General features: G+C 45.6%; 1 protein-coding gene across 1 annotated transcript in view; it reads left to right on the top strand.

The window, feature by feature from the left end:
- Positions 1–18,230, top strand: part of ALK (ALK receptor tyrosine kinase) — a 797,030-nt gene that overhangs the window by 681,342 nt on the left and 97,458 nt on the right. The window contains exons 11-12 of the mRNA XM_075595436.1: positions 4,969–5,115; positions 8,678–8,837. Coding sequence (XP_075451551.1) covers positions 4,969–5,115; positions 8,678–8,837 — 307 coding nt within the window. The remainder of the gene's footprint in view (positions 1–4,968; positions 5,116–8,677; positions 8,838–18,230) is intronic.

The following is an 18,230-nucleotide window of genomic DNA, read 5'->3' as shown; positions in this document are numbered from 1 at the left end:
TCCCCTCGCTGCCGGCACATCTCTCTGCTACCCCCTCCCCCCGCTGCTGCCGTATCTCCCCTCGCTGCCGGCACATCTCTCTGCTACCCCCCTCCCCCCGCTGCTGCCGCATCTCCCCTCACTGCCGGCACATCTCTATGCTACCCCCCCCCCCCGCTGCTGCCGTATCTCCCCTCGCTGCCGGCACATCTCCCTGCCCCCCCTCCCCTCTGCTGCCGGCACACTTCCCAACGCTGCTTTAGGCTGCGGCCACGCTGCCGCTGAGCTCGCTCATGCTTGAGAGCGGTGACATCACCTGCTCTCCAAGCATGAGTGATCGGTTGTCCTGCAATTTTTTTAGAGCAGGAGGGGGGGTGGCTATTAGGGGAGGGGCCTGTCTCTGTGTCTGTATATGTGTGTATGTGTCTGTCTGTCTCTGTGTCTGTGTGTGTGTCTGTCTATGTGTGTCTGTGTGTGTGTGTGTGTGTATGTGTCTGTCTGTCTCTGTGTCTGTATATGTGTGTATGTGTCTGTCTGTCTCTGTGTCTGTGTGTGTGTCTGTCTATGTGTGTCTGTGTGTGTGTGTGTGTGTGTGTGTCTGTGTCTCTTTGTGTGTGTGTGTCTCTCTCTGTGTCTCCATTTTCCCTCTACAACCTTCCCTCTCTCCCCCCCCCCATTGCTCTCTCTCTCTCCCCCCATTGCTCGCTATCTCCCCCCCCCCCATTTCTCTCTCCCGCCCCCCCTCTCTCCTTTCTCTCCCTTACCCTCTCTCTATCCCCCTTCTCTCCTTTCTCCCCCCTCCCACTTCATGTCCCCCCTCCCACTCAGTCTCCCCCTCTCCCAGTCCGTTCCCCCCTCACTCTGTTCCCCCCCTCACTCCGTTTTCTCCACTTACTAAGTTCCCCCCCTCACTCCATTTCCCCATCACTCCTTTTTCTCCCCCCCTCCCTCCTTCCATTTTCTCCCCCCTCACTCCATTTTCTCCCCCCTCCCTCCCTCGCTCACTCTGTTTTCTCCCCCTCCCTCTGTTTTCTCCCCCCTCCCTCACTAACTCCGTTTCCCCCCCCTTACTCACTCCATTTTCTCCCCCCTCACTCACTCCATTTTCTCCCCCCTCACTCACTCCGTTTCCTCCCTCCTCACTCACTCTGTTTTCTCCCCCCCACTCACTCCGTTTTCTCCCCCCCACTCCGTTTTCTCCTCCCTCCATTTTCTCCCCACTCACTCACTCCGTTTTCTCCCCCCCACTCCGTTTTCTCCTCCCTCCATTTTCTCCCCCCTCACTCACTCCGTTTTCTCTGCCACCCCTCCCTCTGTTTTCTCCCCCCTCCCTCACTAACTCCGTTTTCTCCCCCCCCTTACTCACTCCATTTTCTCCCCCCTCACTCACTCCGTTTTCTCCCCCCCACTCCGTTTTCTCCTCCCTCCATTTTCTCCCCCTTCACTCACTCCGTTTTCTCCCCCCCACTTCGTTTTCTCTGCCACCCCTCCCTCTGTTTTCTCCCCCCTCACTCACTCCATTTTCTCCCCCTCACTCACTCCATTTTCTCCCTCCTCACTCACTCTGTTTTCTCCCCATCCCTCCATGTTCTCTCCCTCACTCACTCTGTTTTCTCCCCCCCACTCACTCCGTTTTCTCCCCCCCACTCCGTTTTCTCCTCCCTCACTCACTCCATTTTCTCCCTCCTCACTCACTCAGTTTTCTCCCCCTCACTCATTCCATTTTCTCCCCCCATTCACCCTGTTTTCTGCCCCCCCCACTCACTCCGTTTCCCCCACACTCCGTTTTCTCGCCCACACTCTGTTTTCTCCCCCTCCCTCCATCCTCCCTCCATTTTCTCCCCCCCCCCGACTCACTCCGTTTTCTCCCCCCTCACTCACTCCGTGTTCTCCCCCCTCACTCAGTGTTCTCCCCCCTCACTCACTCGGTTTTCTCCCCCCACTCACTCCATTTTCTCCCCCATTCAGTTTTCTCCCCCCACTCCATTTTCTCCCCCCCCTCCACTCATTCCGTTTCTCCCCCTGCTCACTTCGTTTTCTCCCTCCCCACTCACTCCGTTTCCCCCCTCCAGCTCACTCCATTTTCTCCGCCCCTCCACTCACTCCATTTTCTCCCCCTCGCTCACTATGTTTTCTCCCCCCCCCACACTCACTCCGTTTTCTACTCCCCCACTCACTCCGTTTTCTCCCTCACTCACTCTGTTTTCTCCCCCCACACTCACTCCGTTTTCTCCCCCCCACTCACTCCGTTTTCTCCCCCCCCCCCACTCACTCTGTTTTCTCCCCCCCACTCACTCTGTTTTCCCCTCCCCCCACTAACTCTGTTTCCCCCCTCTCACTCACTCAGTTTTCTTTCCCCCCCCCTCATGCACTCTGTTTCTTCCCCCCTCACTCACTCCATTTTCTTTTTTTCCCCTCACTCACTCTGTTTTCTTCCCCCACCTCACTCTATTTTCTTCCCCCTCACTCCATTTTCTTCCCCCCTCACTCACTCTGTTTTCTCCCCCCCCCACTCACTTCGTTTTCTCCCCCTCACTCACTCCATTTTCTCCCCCCTACTCACTCTGTTTTCTCCCCCCCACTCACTCCGTTTTCTTCCACTCCTCACTCACTCCATTTTCTTCCACCCCTCACTCACTCCGTTTTCTTCCCCCCTCACTCACTCAGTTTTCTCCCCCTCACTCATTCCATTTTCTCCCCCTCACTCATTCCATTTTCTCCCCCCATTCACCCTGTTTTCTGCCCCCCCCACTCACTCCGTTTCCCCCCCACTCCGTTTTCTTGCCCACACTCTGTTTTCTCCCCCTCCCTCCATCCTCCCTCCATTTTCTCCCCCCCCCCCCTGACTCACTCGGTTTTCTCCCCCCTCACTCACTCTGTGTTCTCCCCCCTCACTCAGTGTTCTCCCCCCTCACTCACTCGGTTTTCTCCCCCCACTCACTCCATTTTCTCCCCCATTCAGTTTTCTCCCCCCACTCCATTTTCTCCCCCCCCCCACTCATTCCGTTTCTCCCCTTGCTCACTTCGTTTTCTCCCTCCCCACTCACTCCGTTTCCCCCCTCCAGCTCACTCCATTTTCTCCGCCCCTCCACTCACTCCATTTTCTCCCCCTACTCACTCCGTTTTCTTCCACCGCTCACTCACTCTGTTTTCTTCCACTCCTCACTCACTCCATTTTCTTCCACCCCTCACTCACTCTGTTTTCTTCCCCCCTCACTCACTCTGTTTTCTTCTCCCCTCACTCACTCTGTTTTCTTCCCCCACCTCACTCTGTTTTCTTTCCCCCTCACTCACTCTGTTTTCTCCCCCCACACTCACTCTGTTTCCCCCTCCCACACACTCACTCTGTTTTCTCCTCCCCCCACTCACTCTGTTTTCTCCCCCCCCCCCCACTCACTCCATTTTCTCCCCCCATTCAGTTTTCTCCCCCCACTCCATTTTCTCCCCCCCCCACTCATTCCGTTTCTCCCCCTGCTCACTTCGTTTTCTCCCTCCCCACTCACTCCGTTTCCCCCCTCCAGCTCACTCCATTTTCTCCGCCCCTCCACTCACTCCATTTTCTCCCCCTACTCACTCTGTTTTCTCCCCCCCCACTCACTCCGTTTTCTTCCACCGCTCACTCACTCTGTTTTCTTCCACTCCTCACTCACTCCATTTTCTTCCACCCCTCACTCACTCTGTTTTCTTCCCCCCTCACTCACTCTGTTTTCTTCCCCCTTACTCACTCCCTTTTCTCCCTCCCCACTCACTCTGTTTTCTCCCCCCCCCCACACACTCCGTTTTCTCTCCCCCCCACTCACTCCATTTTCTCCCCACACTCACTCCGTTTTCTCCCCCACACTCACTCTGTTTCCCCCTCCCACACACTCACTCTGTTTTCTCCTCCCCCCACTCACTCTGTTTTCTCCCCCCCCACTCACTCCGTTTTCTCCCCCCCACATTCATTCCGTTTTCTTCTCCCCTCACTCACTCCGTTTTCTCCCCCCCTCACTCACTCCGTTTTCTTCCCCCCTCACTCACTCCGTTTTCTCCCCCTCCCCCCTTCAGCACATCTCCCCTGCACATCTCACATCAGACACACACAGCACTGAAGCACTGACACTCCCCCTCCCTTAGTAGCCACGCCCCCCGCCCCCCTGCTCCTGCACTAAGAGATTTGCTGGACATTAGAATGCCCATAATTTGGGAGGTGAGTCACATAATACACTGGCGACACACTTTATTCGAGCTCGGCTAGTCCCACGAATTCGGGTATACCCGGGTGTATTGAGGTTTGTGACTGTTTTCTGCCCGAGTGCATTGAGGTATTTTCCAGGCAGGGATTGAAGCATTTTATTCCCGCTGGCTGCAATACTGCACAGTATATATATATATACTGCATTACAATTCATGAATTTATGCCATCTGGTAGACACGCGAAGCATTGCAGCCTACTAAATCCTAATCATTATCATTTAACAGATCAGCCGCCCGTCAGCCAGGCATGAACCCAGGCTGGGAAGGCAAACGCAACGGGGCTTGTCAGAGGTGAGGAGCGGCGCATACCAGGTATCTGCCAGGTACATACTGGGTATTTGCTCGAATAAAGTGTGTCGGTGCAGTTGATGCGTTGACCTACAAATCCGCCACAGAATGTACAGTGAACGTTTCGTTGTGCTACGGTGTGCCGTTTGTGAGATATCGATGCTTCTGACATACAAACAAACGGAAAACTTAGAATTATATGTCAATATAATATTGTTTGGCCAACCTCAAACAATGTCCTGCTTGGGATCGAGAAACACTTTTTCTAGAGGGTGTGGAGTATTTTATTGATTAGAATACAAAAATAGTGTCTACATTACCTGTCAATGAAATCATTTTGAAGTTAACCATTCTTAAAAGATACATTGTCCATTATTCCATTCAAAATAATAATTTCTATGCCCAAACATCTTCATTCTTTAAACATGGCCGGTCCAAAAAATTGATTGTTTTGCAATTCCACAGGTAATGGAGAAATATCCCAGCAAACTACGTCTTACCTTTCAAGCAATTTATTAATGGAGAACAGCAGTCAAAAAAGGAATGACACAGGAGCGGAGGAGCAGGAGGAAGATCTCCATCTAATCACCAATCTCTACCCTTACACTCCAGGTAAAGGGGACAGCGGCACTTATGCTGATGTCCTATTAGACTGTTGTATGTCTGATGTATCTGGTCTTGTTGGTTGTTATCACTAATCTAGTAGCTTTATGCCCGTGACTCAAATGACTAAGCTCTTCTGCAATGATACAGAGTACCTGAGCGACCTGAGACAGCTGATGGCATGTTGCACATCCAGCTGAAACTAACAGCAACAGAGTATCGGTTGCACATTAGCAGGTATCCAGAAGTACTAGTCTTACTTTCTAACACCCGTCCTGCTTCCCCTATTATTATTTTTCAGCAAGCCGTCATAATCAACATATCAAAGTATGTTATGTGTATTTATTTCAGGTGTATTGTGCATAAGCCATAAATAACATGACCATATTACCTTTAAACATCGATTTTTGTTGCTGCTTACAATCTTACCACCTCCTAGATGTAGGGCAGGGTGCACATTTTTGGTCATCGCGGGCCACCAACAGGCCAGGTTTTTAAGATTTCCCCAATTACTAAATATTTAATTAGCCTGGCCTTAATTTTTATAAGTAGCAAATCTATTTTTTTTTTAATTCATCATGATTTAATGTTTATTTATGTTCACGATTGATATTAGTGCAAATTTTAAAGGCACATTTTGATTAATCACCATGAGTTTGTGATTTGCACATGGCACTTTATTACACTTGGTATTTTATCACCAAATACATCACATAAGGAGCACCTGGTTGTTGCTTTCAGTGTGTATGTGGAGCAATAATTGCAACATGTATCATGTGTGTCAGTAGCAATCAATATTTATAAGTATGTATCAAACTCTTTATTTCACATAATGATGTTTCTTTATTTCTAAGTTTTATAAATCACCAGTTCTAACCAGGAATTAACTTCAGTAACTCAAGGCAAATTTAGCAAACCTTTATCAAACTGGAAATACAGTAGGAATATCGGACAGAATATTGAATATAAATTCAAACCGTCCACATGGCAGCAATTACCTGCTTGTTATGTTTGCATCAATCATTTGTTTACTTCTTTCCCAAAGCTTGATTGGTGGTTATAGATAGATGCATTGTTTAGTTACGGATATCCGTTTCTTTTGTTTATACCACTAATTCGGTCATTATGAGCCGTGTTTAAGGGCATAGGACTGATGATCACCATTATCCTGCACAACATATAAGAATGAGGGTTGCAGTGATTCCGAACAGGAAAGGCATTATCCAGCCAGGAGGTGTCTAGTCCGTGGCAGAACTTGGCACCGGTGAGCCCTGGTGTAAGTTTAAAAAAAACAAAAAAGACCCCCTCGCCTTTACCCCCAGGACCTTACCTGTGGAGCCAGTGCGGTGGCGGAGATGGAGGGAGCCCACCAAGGCAGTGGTGCGGAAGTTGGGCCTGACTTCCGGTGGGGCGTAACTTCCATGTTAGGACCACCTTGGTTGGCTTTCGCCACCACCCTCGTGGGAAGGCCCCGCACCACAGGTATAGCCTGAGGAGGGGGTATGCAGGCAGGGGGGACTTTAGAAATGCTGCATTGGCTGCTAAAATAAGTGCTGGAACAGTGTTCTAGAGTGTGGAGGATGGGCACCTGATGGTTGGCGTCCTACTGCAGACGATCCAGCTGCCCATATAGTCATTCCACCACTGTATGTAGTGCTACTTTATATAGACATGGGCAGGCAGAAAGGATTGCATAGGCAGCTAACCAAACATACCAATGTCATCTTAAATAAGGGATAGCAGCCTCCACCTAGAATAGATTTTAGGCAACTTAAAACTTCCTTGAATTACAGTATGCACATCAGGTGCAGTAATCTGCATACCATACCCATAGCTGGACTCTTGTTTCTAGATCTCAGTCCAAGATGTCCTGTTAACTAATATTTAACTGCTTTGTACAAGCTATTGTCCCTAGTTGGGTGCTAGAATGCTATGCAGTTCTGCCTTGTGATTCCTGATAGAACCCATAAGGGCATCATATTTATACTCAGAACAACTTAACCACAGAGACAAATATACACAGGCACCCGTATCTCTGCCTTGACCAGGTCATCACACGTCCTTGATTCAGGTGTCAGATGTGAACACCAAAAGTCAGAAAATTCAATTCAAACTCTGAAGTGAGCTTCAAAACAAAACTTGGATCCAATACAAAATACGAGAAGGGCTCGACCTCAGATGCTTTTTATGTTGTTGTGATTTTCTTTTCTTTATTATTTTATAAAATGGTCAAACTTTTGTGAAAGTTTATTGTTCCAAAAATGCTAAAGAAAAAAAAATAAACATTTTAAACGGAGTTTCCCATAATTCTCCTCGCCTGAAACTGTTTCCCCGCACTTTGGAACAGTACTATAATACAAAACGATATTCTAGTTCAACGTCTTCGGGTTCATCACTGAACAGAATCGTGCACTTGGGCAACCTCCTCGTTTTGGAGGAATTGAGAGGTCTATATGTTTGGCATTTGTAATAAGTTTATTCCATTAGTGTAACCCCCCTCAGGTCAGAGTCATGGAGGGATAGAGAAAAGCTTTCTATTATTTGGTCATTAACAATGTGTCGATTTTTGGGGTCTTTTTGAACTTTATGTGTGAGAAAACCAAGAGAGATGTGGACTGTATGCAGCATCACTGCTGTACTTTTCACACCATACCAATAGGCTGTCAGCTTATTGGGCAGGAATTCCCTTTTTTAGTTTATTCATGTCTTATCGCTGTATCATGTATGTGGCTCCCTGTATTTTAAAATGCCTATATAATTCTACAGTAAGTAGTGTACAGTGTATATATATAGCAAACAAAAATATTTCTTGTGAGCACATTCACGTGTCTTAGACAGGTCTGCAACCCTGCTTTTCACCAGTATCACCTAGCATACAGTGCTTCCACTGCAGCAAGGGATTCTGGGAAATGACATGCAAATGAGCACAATATATATATATACATGGTTACATTAAATGAATGCAACAGATTAACTATACAAAAGGTGACCAGTGTCACCTCAGTGGGAGCGCTAAATGTATGAGACTCCTCCACACTGCCATTTACCATACTGTTAGCGGTACTGACAACTATTGCACATCCTACTGTTACATTATTTTGACACCGGTACCCACCCTCCCCCTTCTCTCTCTCTACTCCCCTTCTCTCACTAGCCCCCTCTTATCTCTCTATTTACCACTTACAGCTGCTACAAAGTGTTCTGGCTCATTCCTGCTCCTCCCTAGCCCTGCTCATAAGGCATTGAAAGATTTATAGTGTTACTGATGTATTGCGTTATATGGGTTTGCTTCAGATCACTGAATCCTGTTTTGCTAACTAGTTTGGTGTGTTTCTGCCTCCGATTCAGACCGCTAGATCCGAGCCATGGATTGGATTATCCTCGAACTCTCAGACTTATGGAATCCAACACCCCAAACTCAAGGGGGTTCCGATTCCAGAACTCCAGAACACCCATCCGTTGCATTGTTTTCTCTTCTTCTTTTTGATCCCAAGTAGAAATGACAAACGAACCTGAAGTATAACAGCGTTCTTCTTTCAGACAATGTGATTGGTTGCTCTTTGCTTTCCAGGCTACTGGCTTTTCACTACATGTGGGGCCAGTGGACCACACGGACCAAGTCAGAAGCTCTGCGATGATGCCTATGAGAAGTCTAATCTCAGTGTGTTAGTGGGAACAGGCACCCACAGAGGGGTACAGGTTTGGAGAGTGCCAGAGACCAATACATACAGGTGAGATTTCTTATTGTTGAACCTTACCTTCATGACTTCTTGTTCACCATTTTCAATGCAGAAGTGGCAGAGCACAGTGATACATTTTGTTCTGCGCAGTCTGTTAGAATGAGAAGCACGAGAAGCGGAAACGGCCAGTACATCGGCAGTGGGCAACTCAAGGGCCACCAACAGGTCAGGTTTTCAGGATATCTCTGCTTCAGCACAGGTAGCTCAATCAGTGGCTCAGTCTTCATCAAGGTTTATTTGTTTTGTTTGTTGTTTTAACATTTGATGCATTACTATTTTGGGGGAATCTGTTGCTGTGTTTTGCACCAGAAGTGTCCCAGTGTTGTAGCACCATGACTTGAATAAATGCCCCATACGAATCCAAGCTCTCTGCACCTATATTTGCCCAGATCCTTTGGGGAGGGGGGAGGGGGGTTATGTGGTGCATGTACTATTTGTCAGTGGACATGATGTTTCTACCATCAAAATGTCTCTCTGGTATGAGGTGGTTTTAACCTCTCTGGCAAACAGATTAATCTGAAATGTAAAAATACATCATTAACAGGTTCCCTACACTTGATCCTTATCAAGACGGGAGCTTGTTATATACACCAGCGTGTTATTTTTCAATGCCTGTCGCACTGATTTTTCAGCACGGCGCTGTATAAGTGCAATGACACGCTACGATGTGTAATTATGGGTGAATAATTGCACTTTGCTCTCATCACTAACAGCTCTCTTGAGCTGCGTAATTACAGCATCATAATTACACCTCTTTTGTGTATTTATATCCTTCTCTACTTTAAAGAGGCACTCCAGGCTGGAAGTTTTTGTTTTTTAACACAGGTTTGAAGCAGGGGGTCTCCGGAGCTTAACCCCATCCATTTCAGCCTAGGGGACCCCCTGCTTCTGGAGATACTCACCTCCGTAGGGGGTAGCAGACACAGGGGGTTACGTATGAATGTGTGTGTATGTATGTTTGTGTGTGTATGTGTGCGTGTGCATAAGCCCATGTCTATAATTACTGCGCTATATGAATGCACACACACCTGTCCTACACATACATATGTACAATGTCATTCCATCCCTTTAAACCAATAGGGACAACAGAGTAGCCACACACATGGACAGAAATGCAGCAGCCTCTTACATTTCAACACATATCCGCACCATTATTATACACTCCCCCTCAACATACACCTTTTGTAAAGTGCTGTACACACTGTGGGCGCTTTATTAATTATGATTTACACGCGTACGCGCGCACACATACCCACATTCTCTATACATCAAAAGCATTGTACGATCGTGCATGCGCGGCCGGCATGCGCACGAGGGGGCAGCAAGTGCCGATCGCGCATGCGCAGTGGCACGTTGCCATGGCAACGTGATGGCGTTGCATCAAATGACGCTGAGGGAGGAGGGCAGCACCAGGTAAGTGCGCCACTGTATACATACCTACACATTCGTGACACCTTGGCACAGTGTATTGCAAGAGTGCCTTACTTTCACTGTTAGAGAATATATATATATATATATATATATATATATATATATATATATATATATATATATATATATATATATATACCAGCAAAGAAAAAGAAAAAGGGTCCCTATAAGAGCACACAAGCAAAGGTGATATATAAATTGATTTATTAGAGAAACATGAATTACACAAAATAAGATAAAACAGTCCCCAAGGTATCTTTACACCATAAAATTACTATAATATAATATGGTATATGGAACACACATAAACCATATATGATGTGCAGAGCATGAAAAACAAATGTTTAACCTGCTAAGCAATGTATAGACTGGCCGGTCAGTGGGGAATTCTATGTAAGGTAGCTAAATACTGTGACCAAATAACTGCTGACAAAGGATTTAACCCCTAATGCAGAACCACTCAGTTAGCCACTCAATCAGCCACAATGAGGCAATACATAGCCTGAAAACCACAAGCAAAAAGCAAATGCAGAGTATACTTGCAAGTGATCATGTGTTTGCAGAGCAATGAAAGTCCTTAGGAGGAATCCTGGAATGGTATAGGTTGCAGATTGGGGTGTCCAGCAGGGGTTCACACTGAAGTGCGGGGGGTCCAAGGGGAGTGCAAACAAATACAGCCCCGACGTACGTTTCGCACCCTGGCTTCGTCCAGGGGCATGATGTAATAACGTCCGTTAAGGGTTTAAAAGGATGCTGGTAAATCACATTAACCAATAATATTGCGAGCAGCAAAGGAAAACACTGCTGATGAATAAGATCCATTAACAAGATGATTGACTCAAACCCACGTTTGTTAAGGGTGGGTCATGTAAGCAGGTCTATGATTGGTCTGAGTGAGCCATTCTGCCAATCAGAAATGCAAAGACATTCTTCTATATCCAAATCTCACGAGACTTCCAGCAAAGCAGCAACAGAAATCACCATACAGGATTGTAGATGGGTGTATGCCTCTGACATCATATCATGGAGGGCTATAATTGGTTGCCTCTTTGTTTGCTAAGGAGTAGATGACGCCTCTCTGGTCATGTAAGCAGTTCTGTGATTGGTCCTGAGTGCAAAGATATCAGGTGCACAGATACAATAGAGTGTAATATATTCTTAAAAATGCAGCCACAATGCTGGTTTTAACACAGAAACCTTGATATCTATGATATATACATCATTAGGCGCAATAAGAAAAAAAGTGTCCTTATAGTAAAAGTCCTGTTAGGAGAGGGACTGATATTGTATGTTAATAGTAGATCCGATGATGCCCTGAACTTGTTGCAATAAGCAATAGAACATGTCAGTGTAACCGGAACATACAAACATATTGTGCAGAGAAAGAAAGTTGTAGCATACAATGCTGCATTCAAATCATTGATATAAATCACATTGGAGTTTATCTCTTGTTACTTCTCCGCTTCCGTGCCCCACTGATCGGTTACTTTTAGTTTTAAGTCCAACAATGTATGTGTAGAGTGGGTGTCTGTGTCTTTCAGTTGGAAACAGTATAATCGGTACCTCGGGCTGTAGACTGCTCGGAATCCCAGATTGTGGTAGGGCGTTCACGCTGATAAGACTGTGATTTATATCAACGATTTGAAAGCAACATTGTATGTGTAACGGTTTTTCTGGACCCACCCAATCTCATATTGGCCCCTATGGTCTAACTGGTCCCCATTACATGCATGTATGTTGTGGTGCACCTGCTGGTGTACAGGATTCCTGAGTCTCCCGCGTGATCGTAGTGGGGATATCAGCATGACAGGCATTCTGAGGTAGTGTGCTTAGAGTCCTACCTATATCCAGTGCAGCGCCTCCACCTCCTCAGGATCTCTGCGTCCGCAGGGGGATGTATCTGATGAGGACCTCCTCTGTGGTGCCTCCTCCTGTGCACGAACTTCACTCCCACACAGCAAGAGTTTGGTGAACTTGGGCATCTTTATTCGCATGGTCAGACAGACTGCCCCTCACAGCGGTCATACTTAGCCGCTCATTGTGATACCGCTCATCCCTTCAGAAGGTCATGTCCTCCTAATGGAGTTAGGTCACCTCTCCCCGCAGGGAGATCACCACCTGTGTCAGGTCACTGATCACAGTGTAGATGCTATTGACTATATCTGACAGCCTTAACTGCTGCAGACCTCCAGAACTGAATCATCACTATTGAACCATACAGCTTAACCAACTAACTTTGGGCAGTACTGTGTCTTATATAACTTAGGGAAAAGCCACACCTCTTATGTCACTAATAGTGGACACAGAGCATGTTACCACTCCCCTTGTGTACATATGATACCTCACCAGGGTGTGAGGGCAAACCTCCATGATTGATGCTGGCAATCCTGCATACTTACCAGGTTTACTGCCAGTATGAGAGAGAACTGTATACCATTTTTATACATGGCTACATTTGCTATAACAAAAAGTGTGTTTGTTGCGTAGCACTCCACAAAGAACTAAATGTGTAGATATAAAATGTAAATAAATTGGTGCAGGGAAGCAGGAAGGACCTTTGCCCAGATATACTATACAGAAGGGCCCCAGCACGCAGATAGATACAATAGACAATTGTCAAGTTGAATAAGTCAATAAAGATATATTTAGCAACATTTGTAGCAGCGGTACATTATACTCAAATGCAGGGTCTGGAGATCACATCTCGCGAAGCAACTACAATAATGTGGAGGGAGAGGAGTGGTTGGGGGGTGAATAAAGGGGGTGAAGGATAACAACAACGTGACAACAAAAAGAAGCGGAAAAAGGAAAAATGTACGATACAAGTAAAAAAGTAGGGGGGCAACGAACTTTTCGGGGCTCTCGCCAGCTTCCCTTACGGTCCCATGCAGGGCCTTTTTCTGACGTTTTTCTGACGTTAGTGCTCGCTGGAAGCTGGGCTCAGTTTCTGGCGTGTGCCGGCATGAGAGAATGCCCCTGCGCGAGACAGTGAGAGGGAGAGGCAGGCCTGCGGGAAGCAGTGTGGAAGAGCCATGAGGCAGGAATGCAGAAGTATTGTAAGAATGTATTTGGGGGGTACTGTAAGAATGTATTTTGGGGGGTACTGTAAGAATGTATTTGGGGGGTACTGTAAGAATGTATTTTGGGGGGTACTGTAAGAATGTATTTTGGGGGGTACTGTAAGAATGTATTTGGGGGGTACTGTAAGAATGTATTTTGGGGCGTACTGTAAGAATGTATTTGGGGGGTACTGTAAGAATGTATTAAAGGGTACTGTAAGAATGTATTTGGGGGGTACTGTAAGACTGTATTTGGGGGGTACTGTAAGAATGTATTTTGGGGGGTACTGTAAGAATGTATTTGGGGGGTACTGTAAGAATGTATTAAAGGGTACTGTAAGAATGTTTTTGGGGGGTACTGTAAGACTGTATTTGGGGGGTACTGTAAGAATGTATCTGGGGGTACTGTAAGAATGTATTTGGGGGTACTGTAAGAATGTATTGGGGGGTATTGCAAGAATGTATTGGGTGGTACTGTAAGAACTTACTGGGGGGGTAGTGTAAGAACGTATTTGGGCGGCTGGTGCAAGAATGTTTTGGGGGATAGTGTAAGAACGTATTTCAGGGGATAGTGTAAGAACGTATTTGGGGTGATAGTGTAAGAATGTATTTGGGGGTATGTAAGAATGCATTTGGGGGGATAGTGTATGAACGTATTTGGGGGATAGTGTAAGAACGTATTTGGGGGATAGTGTAAGAATGTATTTGGGGGGTAATGTAAGAATGTATTTGGGGGGATAGTGTAAGAACGTATTTGGGCTAGTAGTGTAAGAATGCATTTGGGGGGTAATGTAAGAATGTATTTGGGGGGTAGTGTATGAATGTATTTGGGCTAGTAGTGTAAGAATGCATTTGGGGGGTAATGTAAGAATGTATTTGGGGGGTAGTGTAAGAATGTATTTGGGGGGATAGTGTAAGAACGTATTTGGGGGGATAGTGTAAGAACGTATTTGGGCTAGTAGTGTAAGAATGCATTTGGGGGGTAATGTAAGAATGTATTTGGGGGGTAGTGTATGAATGTATTTGGGCTAGTAGTGTAAGAATGCATTTGGGGGGTAATGTAAGAATGTATTTGGGGGGTAGTGTAAGAATGTATTTGGGGGGATAGTGTAAGAACGTATTTGGGCTAGTAGTGTAAGAATGCATTTGGGGGGTAGTGTAAGAATGTATTTGGGGGGTAGTGTAAGAACGTATTTGGGCTAGTAGTGTAAGAATGCATTTGGGGGTAATGTAAGAATGTATTTGGGGGGTACTGTAAGAATGTATTAAAGGGTACTGTAAGAATGTATTTGGGGGGTACTGTAAGACTGTATTTGGGGGGTACTGTAAGAATGTATCTGGGGGTACTGTAAGAATGTATTTGGGGGGTACTGTAAGAATGTATTGGGGGGTATTGCAAGAATGTATTGGGTGGTACTGTAAGAACTTACTGGGGGGGTAGTGTAAGAACGTATTTGGGCGGCTGGTGCAAGAATGTTTTGGGGGATAGTGTAAGAACGTATTTCAGGGGATAGTGTAAGAACGTATTTGGGGGGTAGTGTAAGAATGTATTTGGGGTGATAGTGTAAGAATGTATTTGGGGGTATGTAAGAATGCATTTGGGGGGATAGTGTATGAACGTATTTGGGGGATAGTGTAAGAACGTATTTGGGGGATAGTGTAAGAATGTATTTGGGGGGTAATGTAAGAATGTATTTGGGGGGTAGTGTATGAATGTATTTGGGCTAGTAGTGTAAGAATGCATTTGGGGGGTAATGTAAGAATGTATTTGGGGGTTAGTGTAAGAATGTATTTGGGGGGATAGTGTAAGAACGTATTTGGGGGGATAGTGTAAGAACGTATTTGGGCTAGTAGTGTAAGAATGCATTTGGGGGGTAATGTAAGAATGTATTTGGGGGGTAGTGTATGAATGTATTTGGGCTAGTAGTGTAAGAATGCATTTGGGGGGTAATGTAAGAATGTATTTGGGGGGTAGTGTAAGAATGTATTTGGGGGGATAGTGTAAGAACGTATTTGGGCTAGTAGTGTAAGAATGCATTTGGGGGGTAGTGTAAGAATGTATTTGGGGGGTAGTGTAAGAACGTATTTGGGCTAGTAGTGTAAGAATGCATTTGGGGGTAATGTAAGAATGTATTTGGGGGTACTGTAAGAATGTATTAAAGGGTACTGTAAGAATGTATTTGGGGGGTACTGTAAGACTGTATTTGGGGGGTACTGTAAGAATGTATCTGGGGGTACTGTAAGAATGTATTTGGGGGGTACTGTAAGAATGTATTGGGTGGTACTGTAAGAACTTACTGGGGGGGTAGTGTAAGAACGTATTTGGGCGGCTGGTGCAAGAATGTTTTGGGGGATAGTGTAAGAACGTATTTCAGGGGATAGTGTAAGAACGTATTTGGGGGGTAGTGTAAGAATGTATTTGGGGTGATAGTGTAAAAATGTATTTGGGGGTATGTAAGAATGCATTTGGGGGGATAGTGTATGAACGTATTTGGGGGATAGTGTAAGAACGTATTTGGGGGATAGTGTAAGAATGTATTTGGGGGGTAATGTAAGAATGTATTTGGGGGGATAGTGTAAGAATGTATTTGGGGGGATAGTGTAAGAACGTATTTGGGGGGATAGTGTAAGAACGTATTTGGGGGGATAGTGTAAGAACGTATTTGGGCTAGTAGTGTAAGAATGCATTTGGGGGGTAATGTAAGAATGTATTTGGGGGGTAGTGTATGAATGTATTTGGGCTAGTAGTGTAAGAATGCATTTGGGGGGTAATGTAAGAATGTATTTGGGGGGTAGTGTAAGAATGTATTTGGGGGGATAGTGTAAGAACGTATTTGGGGGGATAGTGTAAGAACGTATTTGGGCTAGTAGTGTAAGAATGCATTTGGGGGGTAATGTAAGAATGTATTTGGGGGGTAGTGTATGAATGTATTTGGGCTAGTAGTGTAAGAATGCATTTGGGGGGTAATGTAAGAATGTATTTGGGGGGTAGTGTAAGAATGTATTTGGGGGGATAGTGTAAGAACGTATTTGGGCTAGTAGTGTAAGAATGCATTTGGGGGGTAGTGTAAGAATGTATTTGGGGGGTAGTGTAAGAACGTATTTGGGCTAGTAGTGTAAGAATGCATTTGGGGGTAATGTAAGAATGTATTTGGGGGGTACTGTAAGAATGTATTAAAGGGTACTGTAAGAATGTATTTGGGGGGTACTGTAAGACTGTATTTGGGGGGTACTGTAAGAATGTATCTGGGGGTACTGTAAGAATGTATTTGGGGGGTACTGTAAGAATGTATTGGGGGGTATTGCAAGAATGTATTGGGTGGTACTGTAAGAACTTACTGGGGGGGTAGTGTAAGAACGTATTTGGGCGGCTGGTGCAAGAATGTTTTGGGGGATAGTGTAAGAACGTATTTCAGGGGATAGTGTAAGAACGTATTTGGGCTAGTAGTGTAAGAATGCATTTGGGGGGTAGTGTAAGAATGTATTTGGGGGGTAGTGTAAGAACGTATTTGGGCTAGTAGTGTAAGAATGCATTTGGGGGTAATGTAAGAATGTATTTGGGGGGTAGTGTATGAATGTATTTGGGGGGTAGTGTAAGAATGTATTTGGGGGAAGTGTAAGAATGTATTTGGGGGTAGTGTAAGAATGTATTTCGGGGGGGAAGTGTAAGAATGTATTTGGGGGGGTAGTGTAAGAATGTATTGGTGGGTAGTGTAAGAATGTATTTCGGGGGGAAGTGTAAGAATGTATTTGGGGGGTAGTATAAGAATGTATTTGGGGGGAAGTATAAGAATGTATTTGGGGGGTAGTGTAAGAATGTATTTGGGGGGTAGCGTAAGAATGTATTTGGGGGATAGTGTAAGAATGTGTTTGGGGGGAAGTGTAAGAATGTATTTGGGGGATAGTGTAAGAATGTATTTGGGGGAGAAGTGTAAGAATGTATTTGGGGGGTAGCGTAAGGATGTATTTGGGGGGTAGTGTAAGAATGTATTTCGGGGGGGTAGTGTAAGAATGTATTGGGAGAGGTAGGGTAAGAATGTATTTCGGGGGGGGTAGTGTAAGAATGTATTGGGAGAGGTAGGGTAAGAATGTATTGGGAGGGGTAGGGTAAGAATGTATTTCGGGGGGGTAGTGTAAGAATGTATTGGGAGAGGTAGGGTAAGAATGTATTTTGGAGGGTAGTGTAAGAATGTAATTGGGGGGGTAGTGTAAGTATTTGGGGAGGTAGCGTAAGTATGTATTTGGGCGGGGTAGTGTAAGTATTGGGAGAGGTAGTGTAAGAATGTAATTGGGGGAGTAGTGTAAGTATTTGGGGAGGTAGCGTATGTATTTGGGCGGGGTAGTGTGTGTCACAGGAGACCAGGACAAATACACCAGGGATCAACTCGCCAGACAGAACTACAGAGTTAATAAAAATGAATTTATTAGAAAATGGTACCCACAACTGTCCAACACATAAACACACACTCCCCCAACTGGGGTAACTGGGGAACACCCTACAGGTCTAGGTGCGGGGACCTCCTGATCTGCTCCCTCGCAGTATCTAAAAGGAACTGCTAACGAAACCCTTAACATGCACAACAGGAACCCAGGAACCTAAAGAACTAATGAACTCATGCCTGAAACTGGAATTAACAGGGGCCACCGCCCCCCCCCCCCACACCTTCAATACCACATGGTAACATCATGGATACACATATGGAGCGTCAATGGCAGGTGCCTCCAATGGTACTTGGCCCCCTGATTTGTGGGTTAAATTCAACATTGGTTCTGTTACATGAAAAGAATGACATGAAAAGAGTTAAATGAAACTAGCAACATTCCACCCGGAACACACAGTTAACCCCTGAGGTGCTGGAACAAGGCTACACATGATATTATTGACAGGTAGGGG

Source organism: Ascaphus truei, chromosome 4 (assembly GCF_040206685.1).
Source record: "Ascaphus truei isolate aAscTru1 chromosome 4, aAscTru1.hap1, whole genome shotgun sequence".
NCBI classification, from domain to species: domain Eukaryota; kingdom Metazoa; phylum Chordata; class Amphibia; order Anura; family Ascaphidae; genus Ascaphus; species Ascaphus truei.
This window is presented reverse-complemented; position numbering and strand designations above follow the sequence as displayed.